At 36.6% G+C, this 23,399-nt stretch overlaps 1 protein-coding gene across 1 annotated transcript in view; it reads right to left on the reverse strand.

Annotated features, from left to right (window-relative positions):
- The window catches only part of GRXCR1 (glutaredoxin and cysteine rich domain containing 1), a gene marked incomplete at both ends in the record, with an annotated part of 37,718 nt that extends 18,200 nt beyond the window's left edge, over nt 1-19,518 (reverse strand). The window contains one exon of the mRNA XM_082758636.1: nt 19,072-19,518. Within this exon, the coding sequence (XP_082614762.1) occupies nt 19,072-19,518 (447 nt within the window). The remainder of the gene's footprint in view (nt 1-19,071) is intronic.
- Between the last annotated feature and the right edge of the window lie 3,881 nt (nt 19,519-23,399).

A 23,399-nucleotide genomic window follows, 5' to 3' on the forward strand; every position in this document is an offset into this window, starting at 1 on the left:
CCTATACATCCACCATATAGTGCAGACTGTAAAATAGCACATTTTTACCTCCCTAAAGCTGGCATCTTCAAAATTGCTCATCAACAGCAATATAAAATAGATACAGGATTTCATTATGCTTAAGGCATATGTATAGTTTCTTTACAGATGTCTGTAATTCATTTTTACTTCTCAGATCATATGTCAATATTGTGATTTCAGATGAAAATAACAAAAATAGTAATAAAGTTACATGTGATTTTTATATAGTTCCTTTCTTCCAAAAGAATCCCAAGCCTCATTTTATGGGGAAAAAAAAAAAAAAAAAAGACAAAAAAAAAAGTCAGTTGACTGAGTACTCAGAAAACAAAAGGAGGCCTGTCCAACCTCTCACACCATGTATAAGTGCATTGTGACCCTTTCTGTTCCTCAAATAACACGACATAGTATTTTTTCTGCCACTGTAGGCTTTCCCACATACTCTCCAGCACAGACTGCTGTGCAGGAGGTGTCAGAGTTTTCACTTCAAACCAGAAAAAATAATTGCAATATCACAGCAGTGGAGTACAGGGTGTGACCCTGCTTCTCCCAACTCTTTGTAATGCTTCAGCTATTCATGAAGTTCATGAAGGGTTCATGAAGTACAAAGACTACATCTGAGCTCACCTCCCAATGTTCCTGTTACCATTCTTCCTGCACACACTCATACAGCCTGCTCTCAGGTGACCCTACTCCAGCTAACAGAACAAGTTATCTCCCTCAGGTTCATGGTTTCTGCTATACCCTGATGCCTCTGTTTGCATGTACTTTCTAAAGCCAAAACTGCATTGCACTGACTCTGGTTTAAAAATAAATAAATAAATAAATAAATGAAATTTGAATATATAAAATATATTTTGAATATATATTTGAATATATAAAATATAATTTGATTTACTTAAGGAAGTCAGCCAGTGCAAAATTTAATAGAGTGTTCAAATCTGTAGGAAAAAAAAAAAAAAAAAGAGCAGTGTCTGTCCATGCCTAATTGGATGTTATTTATCATACTTTGGGATGCCTATCAGTATTTTCTTATTAATGTATTTATTCCTTTTTGCATACGATAGGAATAAATGAGGCCTTTGAAAATTAGAAAAAATAATAATAATAATAATTTCTGTGAGTAATTCTAATCTATCCTGGAATTCTCCCTGGAAGAAACCTCACTGTGACATAATGCTTGTTTTCCTCTTTTGCTCACTCACTCTTTATTTCTCTCTCTTCATGCTTACCAATTCGATATCTCCAAGAAATCCTTCCAGAAGAACAGGGAGAGAGTTTCTGGGAAGTCTCACTTGGAAATGTTGAATGGGTTTGCAAGAAAAGAAAAGGATTTCATTGTCACACAGTTTCACTGCCCACAAATATTGAAAGGGAAGAAGCAAAAGAAGCCAAAAATAGTTTTGCCCTCAGTAGTTTACACGAGGCACTAGAAGTTGTTTGAAAAAGGTTCTTTGGTAGCAGTGTCCAACAATAATTTAACATCATACAATGCTTTTAAATGTTCTTGGCTTTGGTGAAAGAGGCCTGAAGACAGAAAAATTGTACCTAGATTGTCTTGTAGCAGCTGCTTTTAGGTAGTCTGGGGTATGGGACAGGTTAGAACAGGTAATAGTTTAGTTGTTTACACTAGATGAGTGTTTCTATCTTCTGCACCTTACAGATTTCATCAGCCTGGTAGATCTTATCTTTATATATATATATATAAATATATATATATATATACATATATATATATATATATATATATATATATATATATATATAAGCTGTTGCAGAGATCTCTGTGATTGTTTCTTAGCATCTCCTTCTCCGCTCATCAACATAATAAAGACACCAAGATAAATACAGTGTTAGAATGCACAAGAGAAATAATAAAGTAGTAGAGCTAGACAAATTGTCCCACAAGTAACCTTGCTACAGTTGGCCTGTACTGACTTTAGACTGCTAATTATTTTGAAACTTCCACTGCCAGTACAAAGTCTTTATGACTGCATCCACAGTGGAAACATCTGGCACTTAACTCCAGACAGTGCAATCTGTTAAGTTACAGCACTATCTATTAAGATACAGCAGTATCCACAGAACTTAATATCAGAAAATTGTTATCAACCAATACAGTCACCATTCAAAAATAATGTTTATTTATAGCCAAGAACTTCTATTGCAATTTTAAGTCAGTAGTCAGGTAATATCCAAACCAAGTTTCAGCAAGGTATAGAAACACTTTCCCCTTTATTTACAAAGTGTGCTATGGGATCTTACACAAAAACAGATACCTGAAACCTTTCACACTTACTATGATCTCACCTACAAAATGATTTTCTAGTGACAGATGTTTCCAGAATTAAGTAGTACTTAAAATCAGAGTTTAAGTGTTGTCTGATCACTTTAGTTTCTTTGAGTATATCAATTATCATAAACCACACAAAGCATCATTCTGGGATGATTATTTTATATCAATTTGCTTTATTAATGATATAGATACATTTGGAGTTTTTTAGCCAGTCCAAACTGACAACCAGGATTCATGTCAGTATGAGGAGACATGGTGGAAAGAATGCTGTGCACCAAGTGAAAGACATTCAAATTATAAACTGAATAAAACTGCAGTAGTTCCTAGAATTCATTATGATAAGGAGAAATATTTATCACTTGATTGGAAACAAGTCTCATAGAATGATTTTGCAACCCTAGGACCATCATTTTCTTCAGTGCATATCCATGAAGTGACTTCACCTGAGTGAAGCTCCATGACAGTTTCTCAGTGTGTTTATTTTACTATATACAGTGTTTGCTTGTTGGCTGAACAAAGTGGCCTCAAAGCAAATGGAAGGTACACTTGTTTTTTCTGATGTTGATCTTCATCTTCGCTAAGAGCTCGATAGCTTCTCAACTTTCTATAGCTGTGCCATTGTATAGTACGGTTTTGTTCTGTCATTTGTTAACTAAATAACTGTAACATCATCTCTGAAATGAACTGTTTGGGAACGTGAAAGTAAAGAAAGTTTAAAACTTCTCTCACTTAAATCACCTATTTTAAACTTTCTTCACCTTACCTTTCCTGATCAATCATTTCAGAGGACCAAGATTTCCTATACAAAAGTGGTGGTATTATTTTACTTACAAATATAATATTTACAAAGTGGATCTTTTGAGACAATGAGCAGCACTAACTTCTAAAAGATTTTTCTTCCAGCAAAACAAAATTTCAGTGGGGAAATGCTACAATTTCCAAAATAGGTTTTACTTCTAATATATGTTTTAGAGTATGTTTAACAAGAACATGTTTAATACCTGCGTTAACCTATACAGAACACATCATGCAGAGAGCAACACCTGTCCTAACAATAATTTTCTTTGGCAATAAGATATGTCATGTTCCTTTATGTGCCTATTTTATGTTGAAAGATTTATTGTAGTTAACTGTAACCTTACATACAACCAGGGAAATAATTGTTCTCTACAGGTGCAGTGGTAGAAGAGTTATAAGCTAATTTTACTAACATTTGATCATCTGCTATGTTTGATAAATGGCTTTCAGCTGAACAGTCTGAGTGGCATTATAAACAACTTCTCTTTGATGTATTTGCTGGATCAGGAAATTGAAATCTATAGTTCTACAAAATTATGTTACAGTCTTACAGGAGATATAAGCTCTCTGGTTTGCTTCTGGAGATACATAACATAAATATACATATGCATATATATCTCACATTGTTGTTATTCTATAAAAGAAATAATAATTAAATTTGAGTAGTATGTCTTAAGAAGTAGGCTGTGCCAGAGAAATTCTGAGGAGAAAAAAAAAAAAAAATAGTAAAATTAAAATGTAGTAGCTGCAAAATTTTTCCAAAACCTCAAATTCTCTTGTTGTCAGACTGAAGTCCTAGTTGAAAATTATTCTAGAGTTTTTTCTAGATACAACAAAGTTAGGAAGAAAACTCCCCATAGAGGAGGATAAAATATGGGTATTTTTAAGCTGTAAACCTCCTGTTTCTACAAGAACATTATTTCTGGAAGACATAGCTTGTGTTGTGACATGCCTGTATACAGCCCTAATGCCTACAAAATTGTATAACATTATTTTGCTTCATGAATCATTTGGAAGTCTTTTAGCATGAACTTTCACTGTATTAAGTTATCTTGGTGATGGCTTATGATTTTATTACTTCAAAGAGAGGCAGAACAGCATAACGGTTTACGCAACATTCGTTTGACATGCAAAAGATATAAACATTTCTAAATATCTGGAAAATTGGGAAATCAAATAAAGTGTGAAAACAGAAATGGTGGTTCACAACATATCATTCCTACCAATTTTCTGTGTCTGCTGACAGACAACAGAGAACAGGCAAATTGGAAGATCATTGCTACGTCTCTAAAGCATCTTGGAAACAGAAATTAATTACTGTAAGAGAGGAAAAAAAAAAAAAAAAAAAAAAAAAAAAAAAAAAAAAAAAGTCTACTGCTCTACTGCATATCACTTAGAGAAATGTTGCCATCCGTAAATGAAAAATGTATGAATGTATGACTGGAGCTGCATAGCATCTGCCTACCGAAAGATACCTCTGTAAATAATGTGGAAGACCAGAGAACTCAAACAATGGATCACAGATGGATCATGAAAATAATGTTAATATTAATTATGAAATTCTAAAAAATTTACAAGTCCTGGATATCTAAGAATTAGTCTTTATTCTTAGAAGAAGATTTGACCTAGATTACACCATTTAATTTCCTATTGCTTAACGTTTATAGGACACTACTTGGTACTAAAAGTTATATCTAGAAGTATGGAAAAGAATTATTATTCAACATTTGTTCTCTCTTTATTTCACCTTTATCTCCTTATCACTGGGAACAGGGAGGTACAGATTAAAATGAGAATGGAGTTTCAATAAAATGCAATTTTTCTCAAGTTAAAAAACACTCTGATTTTATGTGCTTATTTTTTCTGAGCCTTTCTTTTTTTTTTCTGGTTCTAGTCAAAACAAGAAGATGGGCTGAAAATAAAAGAGAGCATATAGGTCAACTTGAAAGAGTTGTGACTAGTCTTTAGTGTTTCACCACTTGCCCAAACAGAAATGTTAAACTTACCTAGAGTTGATTATATTTGTCTGTGTTCACAAAATATTTAGAATTGCTAATTATTTTTCTTGCATGTTATATTACTCTCAGTAAAGTTCCTTTGGGCCTTGCTTTCTGATAACATGAGTATGATTTTTCAAATATGATTACCTGTCATGAGTAGAAGCATCTTGTTCTGCTAATTATTCAAATGCTGGGGTTAATTCTAAGGTTTATTTACACTTCCCATGATGTCACCCTGAATTACTAACAAAACAAACAAACAAAAAATAAAAGCACAATTTAATTGTCTTAAACAGGTTTAGGTCTCAAATCCTATCTTCAGAAATAAAACAGCTTTTATTCTTGCTTATGTTTATCACACTGTTCAAGATATTTGAATATTGAGTTGTCTCTCCATGTAGAGCATGTCTCTCCATTGTACAGCTTGTGTCCTGTTTGAGAATATCCTATAAGTAAGGATGGCCTTAGCCAGAAGTGAAGCAAAGCAAGACTTTCTGAGGGTGGGCAGATAAAGATTAAGCTGTTTTAGAGCACAGATCATGTGAAAAAGTCAGCAAACAGCATGGCTCTGAGTCCTGGTTTGAGCATGCTGGTCCCATCTGTCTGTAATCACTGCTGCTTCCCCCGGTGGAACATTTCATACTTCAGGGTTGTGTTGATCAGCAGCAAATTGCTGTCATGAAAATGACCGTGTCTACTCCAGCCCATTTCTTTTTGGCAGCAGCTTTGGAAAACCCTGTTTATTGTTCTTTGGCAGGCAGATGAATTTTAAAAGAAAAGGTTGCTACTCCTTCCTATTTTGGCAGGTTGATTTCTGCTTGAATAAATAATCACTCTTTCTGCTTTCTCCAGTCTTTCACCAGTCCCTCACTCATCCTTTCTAAAATATCCCCTTTGTAACCTTACACTGCTGGAGAGATTGATAGATGCTAATAATAGTGTAATAAAGCATACATGGATCTCTGACAATCATTTTACATTTAAACACATCCAGGTGCAGTTTGCTCACATAGTGATTCTTCCAGCAGTTCCCAAATGTCAGTTACAGTTTGTTTAATTAAAAGGCATTACTGCTCTATGAAAATGAACTCTAGCCTGTTGAGCTTCTTACAAATGTAATTCATCACACTGCTGACTGCAGAACAAACTGTTTATCAGGTGGGAACCTGGTCATGATATTATATGCTTCTGTCTTCTTGGTCAACCTATGCTGTGTGTGGTGAATGGTTCTGTTTTCCTAAGACTTGCCTTGAGTATATCACACACAAAAAAATAAAAATCAGGAAACAACGCAATAGTCCATGACATTGCACTAGTGCTGAAAAGGTTAATTTTTCTAGTGTTAAAGATACTGTGTAAGTACAAACCAATATCAAGGAAAGCGCTTATCAGTTAGATTTAAGTCAGGTGATAACTTACCTTTAATTATGAAAATTACAGACTGACCAAAAATCAGTCTGTCTTACACAATAGAACTACTGCTCACTCAGAACAGCTGAAAAAAAGCAATAGCATAAACGGATTAAGTTGCTGGTGCCACTTCTGAACTGCAAGTAGCAGCAGTAGAGAAAATTCTAAATTGTAATCCATTCTTCACAATTTACCTTCCTATTCTATCAAATGGCTGGACTTGATGATCTTATGGGTCTTTTCCAATCTAAATTATTCTATGAAAACCAGAGGAAAAATTTGAATGAATATTACTTTGATTTGGGATATACCCTGGAGTTTTTATGCTTGGCAGATAATAAGCTACCTGTCAAAAGTAATTTAATCTTTTACTTTATTCCTGTGAATGGCAACTGGAATGATATGCACTGGCATCTTGAAACTCACAAGAAGTGTTGAGCAAAACTGGGAAACCAGCACCCTCCTGGCATGTATAACTTTCATTTCCAAACTTCTGCCACTTATGTGGAAAATGATTCCCTTTTTCTTTCCCACTGTTCTATACTATTTAAATACTACCTGAAGATATTACTCATCTGGGTTGAGATAAAAACAGGCTATTCTGTAATGAGTTGAAGTTGTCATTTGTACTTCACAGTCAAAGAAAATGCAAATAATTTTTTCAGGTGTGCAGTGAGCATACTCACCCCCAGGACCACAAAACACTCTGCTTCTGCTAATGAATGTTCCACAAGTCTCTGAATGAGACAAAGAGCAAAGTTGAGCAATGCTTAGCTTGACAAAATGCTGATGAAGTGCTGACTCGGTCCTTGCTCCGCAACAACAGAGAGCCTTATCACTCAATACACGGAAGTGATGAACAGGAATGTTTTCAAGTTATAGCACTACTTAGTTCTGTATTAACACTGAGAGATAAAGGACCCTGTTTCCCTGCTAAATTACCTAACATAATTGGAACTATGCTTTCAGCTATATCTTCATTACTTAATAATATCTAGAACTTTGGTACTTTCATCTTCAAACTCTGAGTAGTTAATTACTCATTACACACTCAATCTTTGTTTCTTTAAATTAAAGAGCCATGTGCATTGAACACATAAGGTGCATCATTCCTTTTCTTATTGAATGGATTCCAAAACCAAAGGCAGAGATGGAGATTTTTATGTAGACAAGGAGGATGCAACTCCTAGACAGCATAAATATACTAGCTCAGCCCTGGAATAACCCATACTGTTATTCCTAGCTTTGATGTAAAGAGGTACAGATGACTCATCCATCATTTTTGTGTGAGAAAAGTAGATTATATCTCAGTGCAGAACAGTTATAGGTTTCTTGTTGGACAAAAAAAAATAAATAAATAAATTGTAGGCTTTTTATTTTTTTGTCCTTTTTTTAACTAAATAGATAAAATGTCTGAAAATCAGAATGTAACAGGTTGTATGCTTCAAATGAATACCCCAACCTGTTAGCAAAATAGCTGCCAATGTAATTGTTCTGTATATCACATCTGTAGTTGGTGAAAATTTTTTAATGGGGACAGTTTAAGCAGCTTTATGCTCTAGTCAAAAGCAGGATTTGGTCCAGAGATGTATAGTTTTAAAATAAAATATACATTTTTATTCTTAAAATTATATTTTCCTATAATAATGTACTTATAATAGGGATATAATCTATATCATGTCATGTAGTTAAATGTGTTGTGGTCAAAGAATATGAATAAAAATGGAGATGCTGGAGTTATTTAAGTTAGCTATTTGCTTTTCTTTTAGAGCAACATTTCCCTGTCTTCTTTGCATAGGTATTATTTAATCCCCTAAATAAATAAATAAATAAATAAATAAATAAATAAATAAATAAAAAACACAGTAAGAACATTTATTCTAATATCGTATCATATCTTCAAGCAATGTTGAAACTCCATACTGATTATATTTCTGTTTGCTACATACTTTTCTACTAATATGATAATTGATACTGAATGAAAGAATGGTCAGAAAGTTCACTTGACATCTTTTCTTTGTCAATTCTTGCCTTTATCTGTTGTGACTTTAAAAGAGAGCTGCAAGAGCAGCTGAGATAAAACTGCCTGTTGGATGGAACTGCTTATATTGTTGGACGATGGTGGGATTTAGAAGAACAAATGACTTCTCCATTACACATTTGGAAATCTGATTGAAAATATCAGCCAACACCTGGAAAGGGAAGTTCTCAAGATGCAGATTAAGATCTGCAATAGATGGAATGAGCTCTAGCAGTAATGGTTAAATCACTCATTATTCCCTTCTTTAATCAGGAAAGGATGTTTCCTGTCTCTTGTGGCATTCTGCACTTGAATACCAATGAAATGCTTCACTGATGCCTGTGTGGGAAGGGAGAGTCCTTTGCATTTAGGTGCACTACATCAAGAGCAGGATGTGAGCAGCTGGGCAGGAAAAGAACATATTTTCTTTTAAAATCTGCAATTGTGTATGCAGGTTTAGAAACTGTCCACTTTCTGATGTACATGCACAAGTTGCATGGGGAAATACTTATTTATTAAATAATATTGTACAACTGTTAAAATTCATTAAAATATTAGCAATCAGTGGCATTCCAAAAATCTTACCAGGGTCAATCTCAAACAAATATTTTTTTGCCTTTGCACCAGTATTGTCTGATTTGTCAGTGCGGAAGATAACACTGCATTTTGTTATCAACTTGTGCAGTTATTGGCCAGTAAGCTTTCCCATATTTCTTTGTGACAAGGGAAGGAAGAGTGAGTTTTCATGTGGCATTTCTGTAGTATGGAAGACATACTTCTCTGACATTATTGATGGATGGTGTCTCTAGATATAGTTCCAAAGCAAAATTGTGCTAAAGTTGTTAAAATGTTTTCCACAATTCATACTAGCAATATAGATGGCTTTTCTGTCATCTTTCTTGTCATGTGTGAAATACGTCTTTACCTCACTGACTTCAGTTGCTCATCTGTGACCATTTCTGTTGCTTTGTATGACGGAGGTTGTAAAAACCTGTACTGTGGCCAACACTCTACAATATGACTAACCGTTCCAAGCAAAAGCACAAGACTGCCTCTTTGGTTGGGAAGCTATATTTTTCCTACTCCTTTTCAAAATCAACAGGCTAGGGATGTTATCCTAATTACTATTTACCTTATAAGATGTGGAAAATTTTAGCAAGATTTAACTTTTATGCTTTGTAATAAGTAGCACTGGATGTTGCAATGAAGAAGGTTTTCATGCCTGAAAGTCAAACCTTTTTCTCTCTGGCTGCAAATTACATTCTTAAGCATATTTTATTGCTCTTTAGCTACAAACTTATGATGCTGCTGAACATTACAGCCACAGGCTAAAGCTCCAGCCAAAAAGAGAGGTATCTCTATAACCACTTCTTTCTTTCAAACTGTTAATCACAAACCTTGTGTTGGTGTAGTGTGTAATAAACTGTCAACAGTACTAGACAAATGTCAGAGCAGGCTGCTGACAGACCAGAACAGTCTAGCAAGCATTATCTGCAAAGAAACATGGCTTCACTTCTTCTCTCTTAAGAAATGAGATGACACATACATGACAATTAAATTGGCAGCAGGTGACTCCTGAAATGTGTTTTTGGTCAACTACTAAAATACACTTTACTTGGGTCATTGTAACAGAGTACCAATAAAGCATGTGTACATTTAATGTCGACTAGCTAGTCTTTGCAAATACTGGTATTTCAAAGGGTTTGTAAATCCTAATTCAGATCTGAAGTAGTTCTGAGATCTGTAAATTACATGGAATCATAATGTAATTAACTTGTTAATAAGTATTTTTGTTAATGTCTTTTATGGCATGAAATGAAAAACATCAGTACACACCTGGAGAACCATACTGCTAAGGTGAAGAAAAATTCTAACTCTTTGAAGCTAAAATTATTTGAAATAAATGAGCTCTATCCTCATCATTAATATATTTTTACAATTGCACAACTGTACTGCTGTGCAAACTAATGACAAATTGGCCTGTTCTAGCAAAATCACAGAATCACAGAATGAAGGTTGGAAGTGACCTCTTAAAGGTCATCAGTCCAACCCCCCTACTGAGCAGGATCACCTAGAGCACATTGCACAGGATGGCATCCAGATGGGTTTTGAATCTCTCCAGAGAAGGAGACTCCACAACCTCTCTGGGCAGCCTGTTCCAGTGCTCTCTCACCCTCACAGTAGAGAAGTGCCCTCTCATATTCAGCCAGAACCTCCTGTGCTTCAGTCTGTGCCCATTGCCTCTTGTCCTGTCACAGGGCACAACAGAAAAAAGACAGGCTCGACACCCTCCCCTCATATATTTATGCAGATTGATGAGGTCTCCCCTTAGTCTTCTCTTTTGCAGGTTATACAGGCCCAGTTCTCTCATCTTGTCCTCATACAACAGGTGCTCCAGTCCTTTAATCATCTTAGTAGCCCTAAAATATTTGCTTCCATGTTTGCAAATGTAACTAAAATATACATCACCTAAGACGTACAACGAGGACCCTTAAATGTCTTGTTGCAAGGTGGTTTATTTGAACATAATCATTAGATCTAAATAAACAAGACTGATGCTAGTAACTAAGCATATAGGATGGTTCGTATTTGTAGACAACTGTATTTCAACTTTCAGCTTTAAGTGTTCCACAGACTTCATTTGTCCTGTGTCAAAGGGATGAAGATATCTATTGGCAAGAGGACAGAGCAAATGAGCTAGCAGGCAGCATGTTGTACCATATCTAAGAAGAGAGAATAACCTAAATTCTTCTTGATGGTCCTAGTTTTAAGAATACTTTGAAAGTCATTTTTTCCTAATTGTCCTCCTGAGTTACCAATTTGAGCTTCATAGACACACAACAAAAAAAAAAAAAAAAAAAAAAAAAAAAGTTATTGCTGCTGATTAACATTTAAGTTTAACCAGTTCATCATTTTATCTCTGTTGTAAGAGGCCAACTCTCAGAAAAAAAAAAAAATAATCATACTGTTATAATAAGCAGAAAGAACTTCTGCACTAATATCCTAAGAATTTTTTGATAAGCAGTTTACTTAACATTACTCTTTTTCAATCACCAATAAGGTCAGCTTAAAGGAAGAAGAGGCATTTTCCACATTCATTCAAAGGCTGAGCACCTTCTTGAGCAGCTCTGCAAAGTGACATTATGTAAGAATACTAGAGCCGCAACTGGGCTCAGCACAAGTGTTCATCTAGTATTCCAGGTCATCTACCAGACAGATAATTAAGAGAGATAATTAAGATAATTAATATATATAGAAAATATATATGGTATTTCCCCCTAATACTCTCTAAGTTTATGATCCTTTTCAGCTCAGAGAATTTCCTGAGGGCAATATTTTTAGGAATACTACTTCCTACAACCAGGAGGCACTTTTTTCCATTTGGCATTTGTGTTCATTGCCTGAGAACAAGCACATTAGTTCTTTCTTTCAAAAAGAAAGTAAATGTTTTTGTTTTTGTTTTTTTTGTTTGTTTATTTGTTTGTTTGGTTGTTTTTTTCAGATTTAAAGGGAGGCAGAGAGTGGCAGAACATGGTTACTTGCAGTCTCTCAGGTCGTGTCTACCTGGATTCAGTCTGCTCTCTACCTCCTGTCCCTGACAAGTAAGTCACAGGTTCCAAGCTTTTCTAGGACACTTTATTGCTGTAGTAATGCCATCACCTTATAATGTGTAAGACTGGAGAGAGAGAGAGAGAGAAATGCAAGTCAAGTATAGTATTTGGGATGACAAGTTGGGACTCAGCAAGCCTGTCCCCCACTCACACTCCAGCAACTTATTCATGCTGTCTTATGACTGCTTAACTGAAAGTACTACTCCCACCACTGCCTCCTGCAGACACGTTTTGTAACAAAGCAGCATCTGCTTATGTATATTTTGTGTAGGATCCGATCCACCAGGCATGCTCAGAGGACACCTACTGCATCAAGCCCTGAAGTTGAGACAAGCAAAGGAACGCCTATTTTGTGGTTCCCACAGGACATGAGTAGGAGGTACCTGTCACGTCCTGTCAATACCAAGATAATGAGGCACATGGCCAAGGCAGATCATTAGTCAAATTTTCATTAATAAAAGTTGTTTTTTTTTTTTTTTTTTTTTGCCTTTGACACAAGGTGGCAACAAAAGAGGGGTTTGGAAAATCAATTTAGTTGTAAGTCCTTATTCAGAAGCCTATCTTTTTTTGAATCTATACCTAAAGTCTTGGTTCACTCTAATACTACTTATATGTATTCCATATATAAGTATTCACTGCAGTATAAGCATATCTTCTTTGCTCTGCCCTTTGTTATGCAAAGGATAAAGCCAGAGGGTGAGACTTATTAATAAATCACTCTGCTTGGGAAAGTAGCCACATGGTGTAGACTTCACAGAGAGAAAAATGTAATTGTGTTCTCCCTCACAGCCCAGGGCAACAGCTCTGCTTTTTCATACAGGCTGCTCAATCTGCTTGGACCACGGGTACTTAGACCCCAGCTGGGGTGAGTCTGAGACATCTCTATTCAGTACCAGTTAGTTCTTAGTAGTTGCTTTCTATCAGCAGAAGGGAGAGGGTGAAAACAAAGTGCAAAATGATCTCCCCACTGCTGCTCCCATCCTGCTCCTGCCAGAGTCTGGCTGTACATGAGACTCAAGTGTCAAGGGTGTTCACAGACCAGTGCTAGGAAGTGTCAATACAGTCTCTGTTTCAGGGAGGGCTGGTGTGCACAGATAAGCCTGTTGAGGTTCAAAACTGCACCACTCACATCACTGATGCCTGACTTCTGATGCAAAATGCACAAAGGCTGGTTCTCGGTTGCCTTGCATTTTGTGATCCTGTCTACCTGTGCTAAATTAATAAAAACAGTACAACCAGTGGGGAAATGCCAGTTCAGTTTTATAACATATTGCACTCAACTGCAAATGTAAGTGTGATTTCAGAAGCAAAGTACATGCTTATCTGAAGCAGAACCATATATTTACACTGAGCAGAAAGATTTAATTGTCTGAACTGTCTATGGGGTTTGCCTCTGCTCTGAGTGTCTCAAGAATACAGACTTCTTTTAAGGATCCTTTGTTTGGTGCTTTATAGCTGATTTATAGGAGAATATGAGAGCTGATTTATAGGACAATGTAATAACAATATTAATATCCTAAGTACAAACCAACCCCAGGTTCCTGTTAAAAACTGACAGACCTGAACGTTTGTCTTTTTGAATCAGTGTGGCTGTTCAGCAACCAGCTCTGGAAACAACCATTTTTAGCCATCACGTAATCAACTGAATTAATTGAATCACTGTCCCACGTGTTGTGGTTGAAGATAAAAGTACATAGGAAGGTACAAAGGAGGAGGTGAAAAGACAGTTTGACCATTCCAGTAGTGATCCAGATGACCTGTTAACACTAATTTTCTGTAAAAAACACCTTTTTTTTTAGTCATTTGACTCTCTGTAATTATAACTTTTCCTATTCTTAGGTGGATTTCAGTGCTATGCTGCTCAATACTTAGTTTTCCAGATTCATGAATACTAAGAACAAACATTTGAACTTTATATCTCAGAGAAGGTAACTCACTGGGGTGGAAAAAACTGTGGCTTTAGGTTATGAGCAGGTTTCCCTGCCATTGCTATAGACAGGTACTGGGAATCCAGCATGTCAATTCCTTCTGCGAACTATGCCTGTTTGGGAGTCACAGGACAGTGTCTATGGATAAGAATATGAAGAGAAAGCTCAGGAGGCCTCTAACAAACTTAGTCCATTCCTGGCATAAGTTTTTGAGTTCAGAGAGTCCAATGATGCTGGAGAATCAGGAGCACAACCAACACTGACCATCCACCAAAGAAGCATGGAGGGGAATGATGTTACATCATGACTTCTCCAGTAAAACCACAGACCTCTTCCTCTCTCTTCTGCCCATAGTTTTGGGGATTGCAGTGCTACACTTCAGAGGATGGACTGATATACAGTGTGCCACCCAATCTAAGGCCTTTGCTTTTACTGTTACACCAGAAACATTCTTACCAGTACTTTTCAGCATCTGCCTTCTTTGGAAGACTGTTGCTTTTGTCGCTGTCTTTCATTTTATTTTCTCTGTGGCTTGGTATTAGCCATCCCTTCTGGTTTTGTGAGATCTGCATGTCTTGCAGTGTGTTCACTTCTCCAGATCACTAACAAACAGAGATGGCAATGAATCTAACCACCCTAGAAGCTTTCATTCTCTTAACAAACTCTATCTGATTCTTAACTCTATCTGATTCTTCCTTCCCATCTCTCCCTCTAAATATTAATAAGCTAATTCTTTATCTGGCTGAATATTGACTTGCACTTTGTAATGTTAAATGCTAGCTCTACCTGTGATACTGCACTGGAAAATATCATTAAGACCAAACACATTATGTCCCTCTTCACCCATATCCATTCTCATGCAATGTTCAGAAAGGCATTAATCAGGTCTGTTAACCAGGCCTGCCCTGCCATAATAGATGTCAGCAGGCCCTGCCTGAGAATGAGATCTGTAGCTAATTTAACAGAAAGTGACCTCTCAGAGCATATTGGAAGGCCAGTGTAGTGTGTAAGTTTGGGATTAGAGGAAAGGACCCGTGATGAAACTGGGAATGAGAGGAGACCTGTGTGAAAGCTCTGACTGAGCTCCATTGCTGTGCACAGCAAAGTCTCACATGAAACAAACATTGCACTACTTAGCAATATACTGGGCAACCCGAGGATTTTTGCTCTGCATCGCCTGGAAGCCATCACAGGGACAGCCTGTTCAGACACCCAGACACACATACACACACGCAAAGTAATTATGAAAAGAATTAATTTTATTTCAAGGAAACAATAATAATTTCTGTTCTGTTTCATATGGGAAAATATAGGATGCATTCAAACCTATTCATATTTTAACAATGTCCAGGTTTCAGTATTAGAAAACAAACACTTTAGTTACATGAAGAAAATAATTACTTTATATATTCAGAAAAGAGCTTATGCCCCTGTGTAATCAGAAGGTCACTTACTTAGCTCTGGAACTGCCAGTGTGGTCAGATTTAATATTTCAATTAAGATAATTTCACTCATTCTGAGAAGGTGGATGACCAGGAATACCAAGAGCTCATGGTCCTTTCAGGGTTTTGAACCATGCACATTTCTCACGGATAAAATATTTCTGACTATCTGACCACTGTAGTGTCAGCCTGTACAAATGAACTTGAGGCCACCCCTCAGGTCCCAAGTGAGGTGGATTTGGCTGCTGAATGGGCATGGTGGTGGGACAGGATGGACATAGTGGTGGGACAGACTGGACACAGGGGAGCCCCAGAAGCCTACTTGCTCCAGGAGATGGTTGCTATGGGAATGTTCTCCTTGTGGCATCACCCCTGGAAGAAAAAGGCTGGAGGGATTGAAGACCTGGGGAAGGTCTTCTATGGGAAGACACCATTCCCCATAAACGGGGCTGGTGTCTTCCTGCATTTTTGTCCCTAACACTTCCTGCCATGGAGCAGAGATGCTACCCTAAGCACATGCTTCTCTGCCCCACACCTCTGCCCCACACCTCTGCCCCACAGCTGTGCATGGACGCTCCTGCTGGGCTCCCCAGGCTCCTCCCAGGGGGAAGGGAGATGCAGCTCCTACTGTCACTATGCCGCAGCAGCTCGTGTCCAGGGACAGTCATTGGCCAGGCTAATGCATGGGACCTAGTTCATTTTAAGAAATGCCTGAAATTGGAATTTGGTGGCTGTGCTGGTGATGGAAGTGCTTGGCATGTGGTTGCAGGAAGATGTAGCTGGGGCTGCACGTCTATTTGGTGGTATATATATATTCTCAAGCCAATCTTGTATCATACAATAACAATATTTTTTTTTTTCCTCTACAAATACTGCCTGTATGTCTCACAGTATTCACATTCCCAAAAGCTCCAGAAGATGTAAGGTTTCTGCATGAGACTGTTGTGGGAAGGAGCTGTCTAAACCAATTCTGTAGAAAGGCTGTAGTTAGTAAATGAGGAAAAATTAGTCAAAAAGTCAAGTATTCAATGGAATATCAAAAATACGTAGGAATGCTTTCATCACAGGCATACCAGAAGTTTTTCTGAACATCATACATCAAAGACCTTTACTGTGTGACTTAAGGACCATTTAATGAATCCCTGTTTACCCTTAGAATATCTGAACAAAGTGACTTATTTTAAAGGACAGTTGGACTTGAGGATCTTTGCGGGTCCCTTCCAACTGAACTATTCTATTCTATTCTATTCTATTCTATTCTATTCTATTCTATTCTATTCTATTCTATTCTATTCTATCCTATCCTATCCTATCCTATCCTATCCTATCCTATCCTATCCTATTCTCTCCTATCCCATTCAATTCAGGATAATAGGGTAATAGAGATGTGCAGGTGTAGTCTGAAGAATCAAAGGACAGACACTGCAGAAAAACAAAAAAGTACTTTCACGGTCACAGGACACTCGCAAATACACAGTATTTGACTTCTTGCATACATATTTTAGTTAATAAGTGATCTATTAAAACTAAATAATAAATGTTTGCATTCAAGAATTTATCAGTATTCAGTTTAGGACTGTCAAGAGGTCATGAACATACTTTGAGATTACAAATAGCTGATTTGACACTGATTCTGAGAATTGTATGATGAGGTCATCTACTGCTGAATCAACAAAGGGGCAGAAACAGGCTCTCATCAAGGATAAGAGATTCCATATACATTTTAGCTGTTGTTATACATCTGCTGTTGCTTACCCAAGGGAAGCAAAACATGTAATTGTAGATGTTCTCACATCAATCAAGTGAACTTAGGAAAGTGCTCAGATCAAGGGATTTTGAGTTATATCTTTTTACAGTGACATATTTCTATCTTAATATATTTTTGAATCCAGAATGGTTGTTGCTCTCTACATGGTATTGCTGCACAATACCATGTAGACATACAATGTCTGGAACATACTTACAGAAAACTAGAAATTATCTTACAATGTTATCCTAAAAAATTATACTCCATTTGTAGCTAGACAGAGTATGATCTTATTTCAAATCAGGATCAGGCCATTCCAAATCAGCCCCAAAGACAACTTCTCTGTTTAGCTCTTCTCTGTGCTCACCAAGTAGCACAGAAAATTGTATCACAATATGACATAAAAGATATGCAAACAACCACCCATTTTCACTACACTTCAAACTTTATCTCTAAGGAAACAGGATCTTGTAGGAAAATAACATGGAGCAGGGTCTGGAATCAAGGTGGGAGAAGAACACAGACAAGTCCCGGCTAACACTTCTTAACTCATATTGGATTAGAAAAAGTCCCCAGTGAGTTTGTCAGAGCGGGGAACTCAAGAGCAAAGTTTTTGGTGAGTAGCTTGAAAGAAAGCAGTGCTTTCTCTGAGTGCTCTGTGATATAAAGAACAAAACACAGACATTACAGATGATTCATCATTGAAGAAAGAGTCATCTCACACAGAAACATCAGTACTGACAAAAAAAATAGGTACAGCATAAGGGGTGAGTTCGTATTCAGAAGCAAGAGAATGCTAGTCCACAGCCATTCCTAAAATATTATGAAATGACTTAGCTTCAGAGTAACAAAGAACTTTTAGAATATTTAATTTTAATACAAAAAGCCGTTGTTACTAATATCAAATTCCCCATGATTTAAAGCTGCATAAATTATTTTAAAAGAAGGCACTGAAGGCACTATAGGCTAATTTAAATAGGCATCATAATTCTGGGTTCTAACAAACTTTAGAGAGAGTTTGGTTGCATACCTGTTCCTTTGTTTGAATATTAATGACTGAAAGACCTGAATAATTATGTAGATAAATTATATATATGAACTAAATTTTTTAGAACTTTATCTTGAATTTTCTGAGGCCTGTATTTCTCTGCCTAAGGGGTCAGCATATCACATACTGTTTCAAATACAGATATTCTACTCCTTCAATAAAATGAATGGAAAACAGACATTAATAAAAGAGACTAATAAATTAATAAATGTGACTAAGATTTCATTCCTCTGAAATTTTCATGTGGGAAAACAGTCATTGCTGCCATCCTGCATTTAATTTGATCTACTTTGCAGATTAAACACAATGGAATTTAAAAGTATACATATTTACATGTAGGGGACAGTAGATAGCATTGCAAACTCATTAGAACTAATACAAGAGAGGTGGAAACATGACACATCCTTGTACATATCCCCTATACAGATCTTTGGTAAAGTCCCAGTTAATTCCTCTATTTTGTTTCTTTCCTGGTCTTGACGTGAGAAGCACAGTATACCCAGTGCTCGTAAGCAAATTTTAGGTCAATTTTGACAGAAAAATATCACAGTCAGCTTGGAGGGTGGAGCCAAAAAGAGGAATGAGACTGTGCTGAGAAAGAGCAGCCAGCAGCCAACAAAGGGGAGGAGGCAGAATTGAATCCAGAGCCTGAGAAATTGTCAAAGAGAGAGATCTGGACAAAGGAACAGAATAACGTGCAACAGTAAAAGGGACAGATACTGGGCCTAGAGCCAGCTGTACTGCATCACTTACCTGAAATACTTTTGACAGATTGTCAAAGAGGGCTTGACCAGCGCTGACTTTGTGCTTGACACCTCTGACAGTGCCATTTTTGCTGAGAATGTTGACTCGCTTTGTACCAAAACCCTTCTCTTTAGCAGCTCTGACTAAAATAAGCAAGTCATCCTGCTCGTTTTCATTCTCATCACACTCAGACCCGACGTGTCCATTCTGCTGCCCTTCCACCTCACTCAGACGGCTGGTCTGGTCGGTCTCCGAGCTACTGGCATATTCAGAGTCCAGCGAGTCAGTGGCCTCCCCATCAGCATAGACCTCCTTCAGCACCCTCCCGCTGTGAGAGGATGCCACACGGAACCGAACCTTCCTCGACAGTCTCTCGCCTTCCGCCTTCACCTCGCTCTTAAACATCTTCTCTTCTACCGATATAAGCAGTTTGCATTGTTCCACTGTAGTGCCCATTGGATCTGCCAGTTTGTCACGCTTACCAACAATACCAGCACTGTTTCCTGCTGACAGGGGTTCTCATATTAAGCCAAAGAGGATCCCCAAGAACCTACACTGCTGTTCGGCAGTTAATAATGGATGTGTTTGTGCTATGGTTACCTTTAAACTAAAACCCGTAAAACGATATCTTCAATTAAATATTAAAGAGCCATTGTGTAGTTTTTAGCACTAAAGAAGAAAGGGAGAAATTATATTAATTGAATAAAAATTCAAACCTACCCATGATAAACCCAATAACAGACATTACATGAGTTTATATAAATGTAATTTTTGTTTGCTGAGGAGGGCAAAAAGGAAGAAAGAGCTTTCCACGAGATTTATAGAGTCACAACTGCTCATGTACATGACACCTGAGGTGAAAATCACGAATTTCAATATCGAAGAGGAGTCAATGATGGGCACATCTTTCATCATGATATTTCATTCACCTACCAGTCAGACCTCATTTGCCAGTTTCCTTTCTGTATAAGCTTACAGAGATTAGGAGGGGAGCTATGACAGTACTTGGAGTTGCTGGCATTTACATAAACTAACAGAGCAGTGGAGAAGCAATTAGTCTCAATTTGTTGCAGAATAACAAGGTGATATTAAACAAAATTTAGCCACTGCTGTCATCAGACAGCAACTATGGTCTCTGTTCTGTTTTGGGTTTTCAGTGGACTGGAATAAGGGAAACTGAACAGAAGAATAGGAGAAAGCTAATTAATTGGGGCAATATGTGTCAAACAAAAGAAATGTAGGATAAGATGGATTACACAACAGGAGAAGCAAAAATGTTCCATACACACTCTTTACAGCTTCTGAAATTATCTAAATAGGGCTAGAAGGCACCTAAAGAAATCACTTAACAGATTGCCTACTCCAAAGTTAACTATATCTTTACATGCCATGATATCTGAGTGATCTCCTCAGAAATCTGCAGTAATTAAATTATTTTTAATATTTTTAATTAAATAAAATCCTAGTGTTTTGCAATGAATTGTTACTGTTTAAGAAAGATGAGCTCCTATAACAAAAATATTTTTCACACTTTCACTATATTTTTAATCTCCTCCAATTAATGTTATACATTCTTTAACATAAAAACAATTTTATTCTCATTGTAGGCAATGGGAAAAGCTCCTAATGTCTGTATTGCAGAGAACCTGATGATACCTGAGTGATTTAAGAAGTTAATGTAGCATTGAAGAAATGCAGAATTAAACTGTACTACATTCTAAAAATATTTCAAATACTGTTAACAACTTGTTCTCTACTAGTAGGAAATAAACTCACTATTTTCATGGCAATTCCATTACTCAATGGAAAATATTTTTGTTTCTGATTAAAAGAAAGAAACAAAACAAAACCAAAAAACTACATGACAATTTTATCTGAAGGAAAACATGCAAGCACACTAGAGAATGCCCTTTGACAAAGGTGTCTACACACATAAGGTTTCATCTTTATATTCCAGCTGTGGACCTTCTCTGAGCAAACATGTGACATTTGGGGGCAAGTGCACATAACCAGCAGGAAACAGATTACAAGGACTTAACTGATTGTGTTCTTGACATGACATCTAAGAGTTCAAAGAACTGAAATGCACAGATTTGTACCATCTGCTGGGTGCATATTCTCAACAAACACAGAATGGATAAAAATTGACTAAGCATCTCTGTCTCTCCTGTAGAATTAAATTTGTTAACTCCTGTAATAAACACTGACACTAACCCCACTTACCCACTTTGCTGCTGCATCCTGCCAGCTGATATATTTGTGTTCCTCATTCCTTAGTTTTTCTATACAAAGTTATATTAATTCAAATGATTATTTCTTTTAATGAGCGATATCAATTAAAATTAATGTGGCAGGTTATTTCAGTAATGACATACTTCTTACTTGTAATTATGACTTTTCTTGAAACATTTGGCTATTGTTTTTTATGTTCCTTCTTCATCAACTTTTGATTAACTTGAGGCAAGGGGATCAGCAAGCATAAAGTCAAAGCACATGGAGAAAAAGTTATCACTACAGAGATTTCTCCTGTATAAAGAAGCACTCTGTAAGTGTAGGTACTACAGTTTTGTAAGTACTAAAACCATTCCTTGAGTCTGGAGAAGGAAGGAGACACAAGGAACTGGAAAAGACCATTAGCTTGACGTTGTTTCTAAATAATAGTTTCCAGTAAAATTCTCAGACTTCAACTTTATCGCTAAGTTGAAAGGAACAAAGAAAACAGTGATTTTGGTAATTACTGACTTCCTTCTTGGCATGAAGTTCAGATAACTGTACTGGAGGAAGCTTATGGGACAAGTGCTGTACAGTGCAGCCTAAAAGACCAACAAGTGCTCCCAGATAGACATCTGAGAATCTTCCACACTCCGCGGAGAAAGGTACATGCAGTATGCAGCCTCTTGTATTTTCCTTCCAAGACAGTATGAAAGTCCAACTAACTAGTTTAGCCTAAATACTTACCTTTTAAATTACTGAAATTAGGTCAAGTGAGGCAAATTATTTAGTGCTTTTAAGGAGGAATGATATTACGTCAAAAATTGCTATTCTAACTGTATCAGACTGGAAGAAAAGAGAATAGAAAGAAGGTATAGTTTCATTTATAACCCTAACAATTTATTTAATATCTAGACAACATCCACTTGTCAGTGTTCATCATATGTACACATATATTATATGTTTTTATTTCAGCAGATTATGCAAGTAGAGAATCTGTCCCACATAATTTGTTCTCATAAGTCTGGAGCACTAACAGCTTCATCTCAGAAATGGACCACACATCAACAAGATTTAACTGTAGCAAAATGTTTGAAAGATAGTCTAGGCAAGTGATTAAGCAGTAAAGATTTGTTTCATTTTGTTTTCCTGAAGAAATGTAGCTTATACTATCAGAAACTACAGTAAAAATAGACCTCATGACATTCCCATTAGTAGAATAGAAGACCAAGGTAATAAAAAGATGCCAGAGTTGGTAGCTTTAAAATACCAGTGAAGTGGAATCTAAATCATGAAAACAAAACTTTTAGAAGAAAAGAGCTGTCCAAAAAAGAAATAAATCAGGTTGAAAACAACAAATGTCTTTTTCATTTCTAAATATGTGATAATTTTAATAGAGTAATTTACCCTGTGACAAAGTGTTATACTCTCTGTTTTGATGCACAGTGTAAGTGGGGCCATTTTCCTTTGTGTATTTGCAGGTTACTAAGTATATATAGCAAATCTGTAGGCTGATTTGATAGCATTTACACTGGTGTCATTCATCATTAGACAGATGGCATAAATTCACAGTGACTCGTCTTGTGATATTAATTTTTTTTCACTCTACAAAGTCTGTTTGCAACTACCTTTAACTTTATTACACTGATAGTAATCAGAAGCATATTACTGCAATCTATAGCTGTTAATGCATAATTAGAACAGTTATCAGCACCCAGATACTCAAAAGACAAAGATTTCCCATCCATTGTTGGGAAGCAGGTAGCTTGGTTTGAAAATCTGAACTTGTTCATTCTGTTACAAAGAACTAGTATTTGTGGATAATAACATCAAACAGGAAGGTTTAGAGATTACAAAAGTAGATGATAATAAAGGATAAACATGTTGCTAGCTGAGCCAGATTTAGTGCATTTCCCACTTGCTCATAAAGGAATATTCCCATTTGCTAGCCCTGTAAAACATCTGCCTACTTTTCTGCAGGTCAAGGGTAATATTTTAACTTTAGTAAAACTCAGAAGGACACACAGAGTATATACACAGATACCCACCAGAGAACATGCATCTGTTTGTCAGGCATAGCAGCTGCTAAACAAAAATACTACAGATTAGAGCAGGCTGAGCAGACT

The sequence above is a fragment of the Aythya marila genome (assembly GCF_965140915.1).
Source record: "Aythya marila genome assembly, chromosome: 4".
In the NCBI taxonomy this organism is placed as follows: Eukaryota; Metazoa; Chordata; class Aves; order Anseriformes; family Anatidae; genus Aythya; species Aythya marila.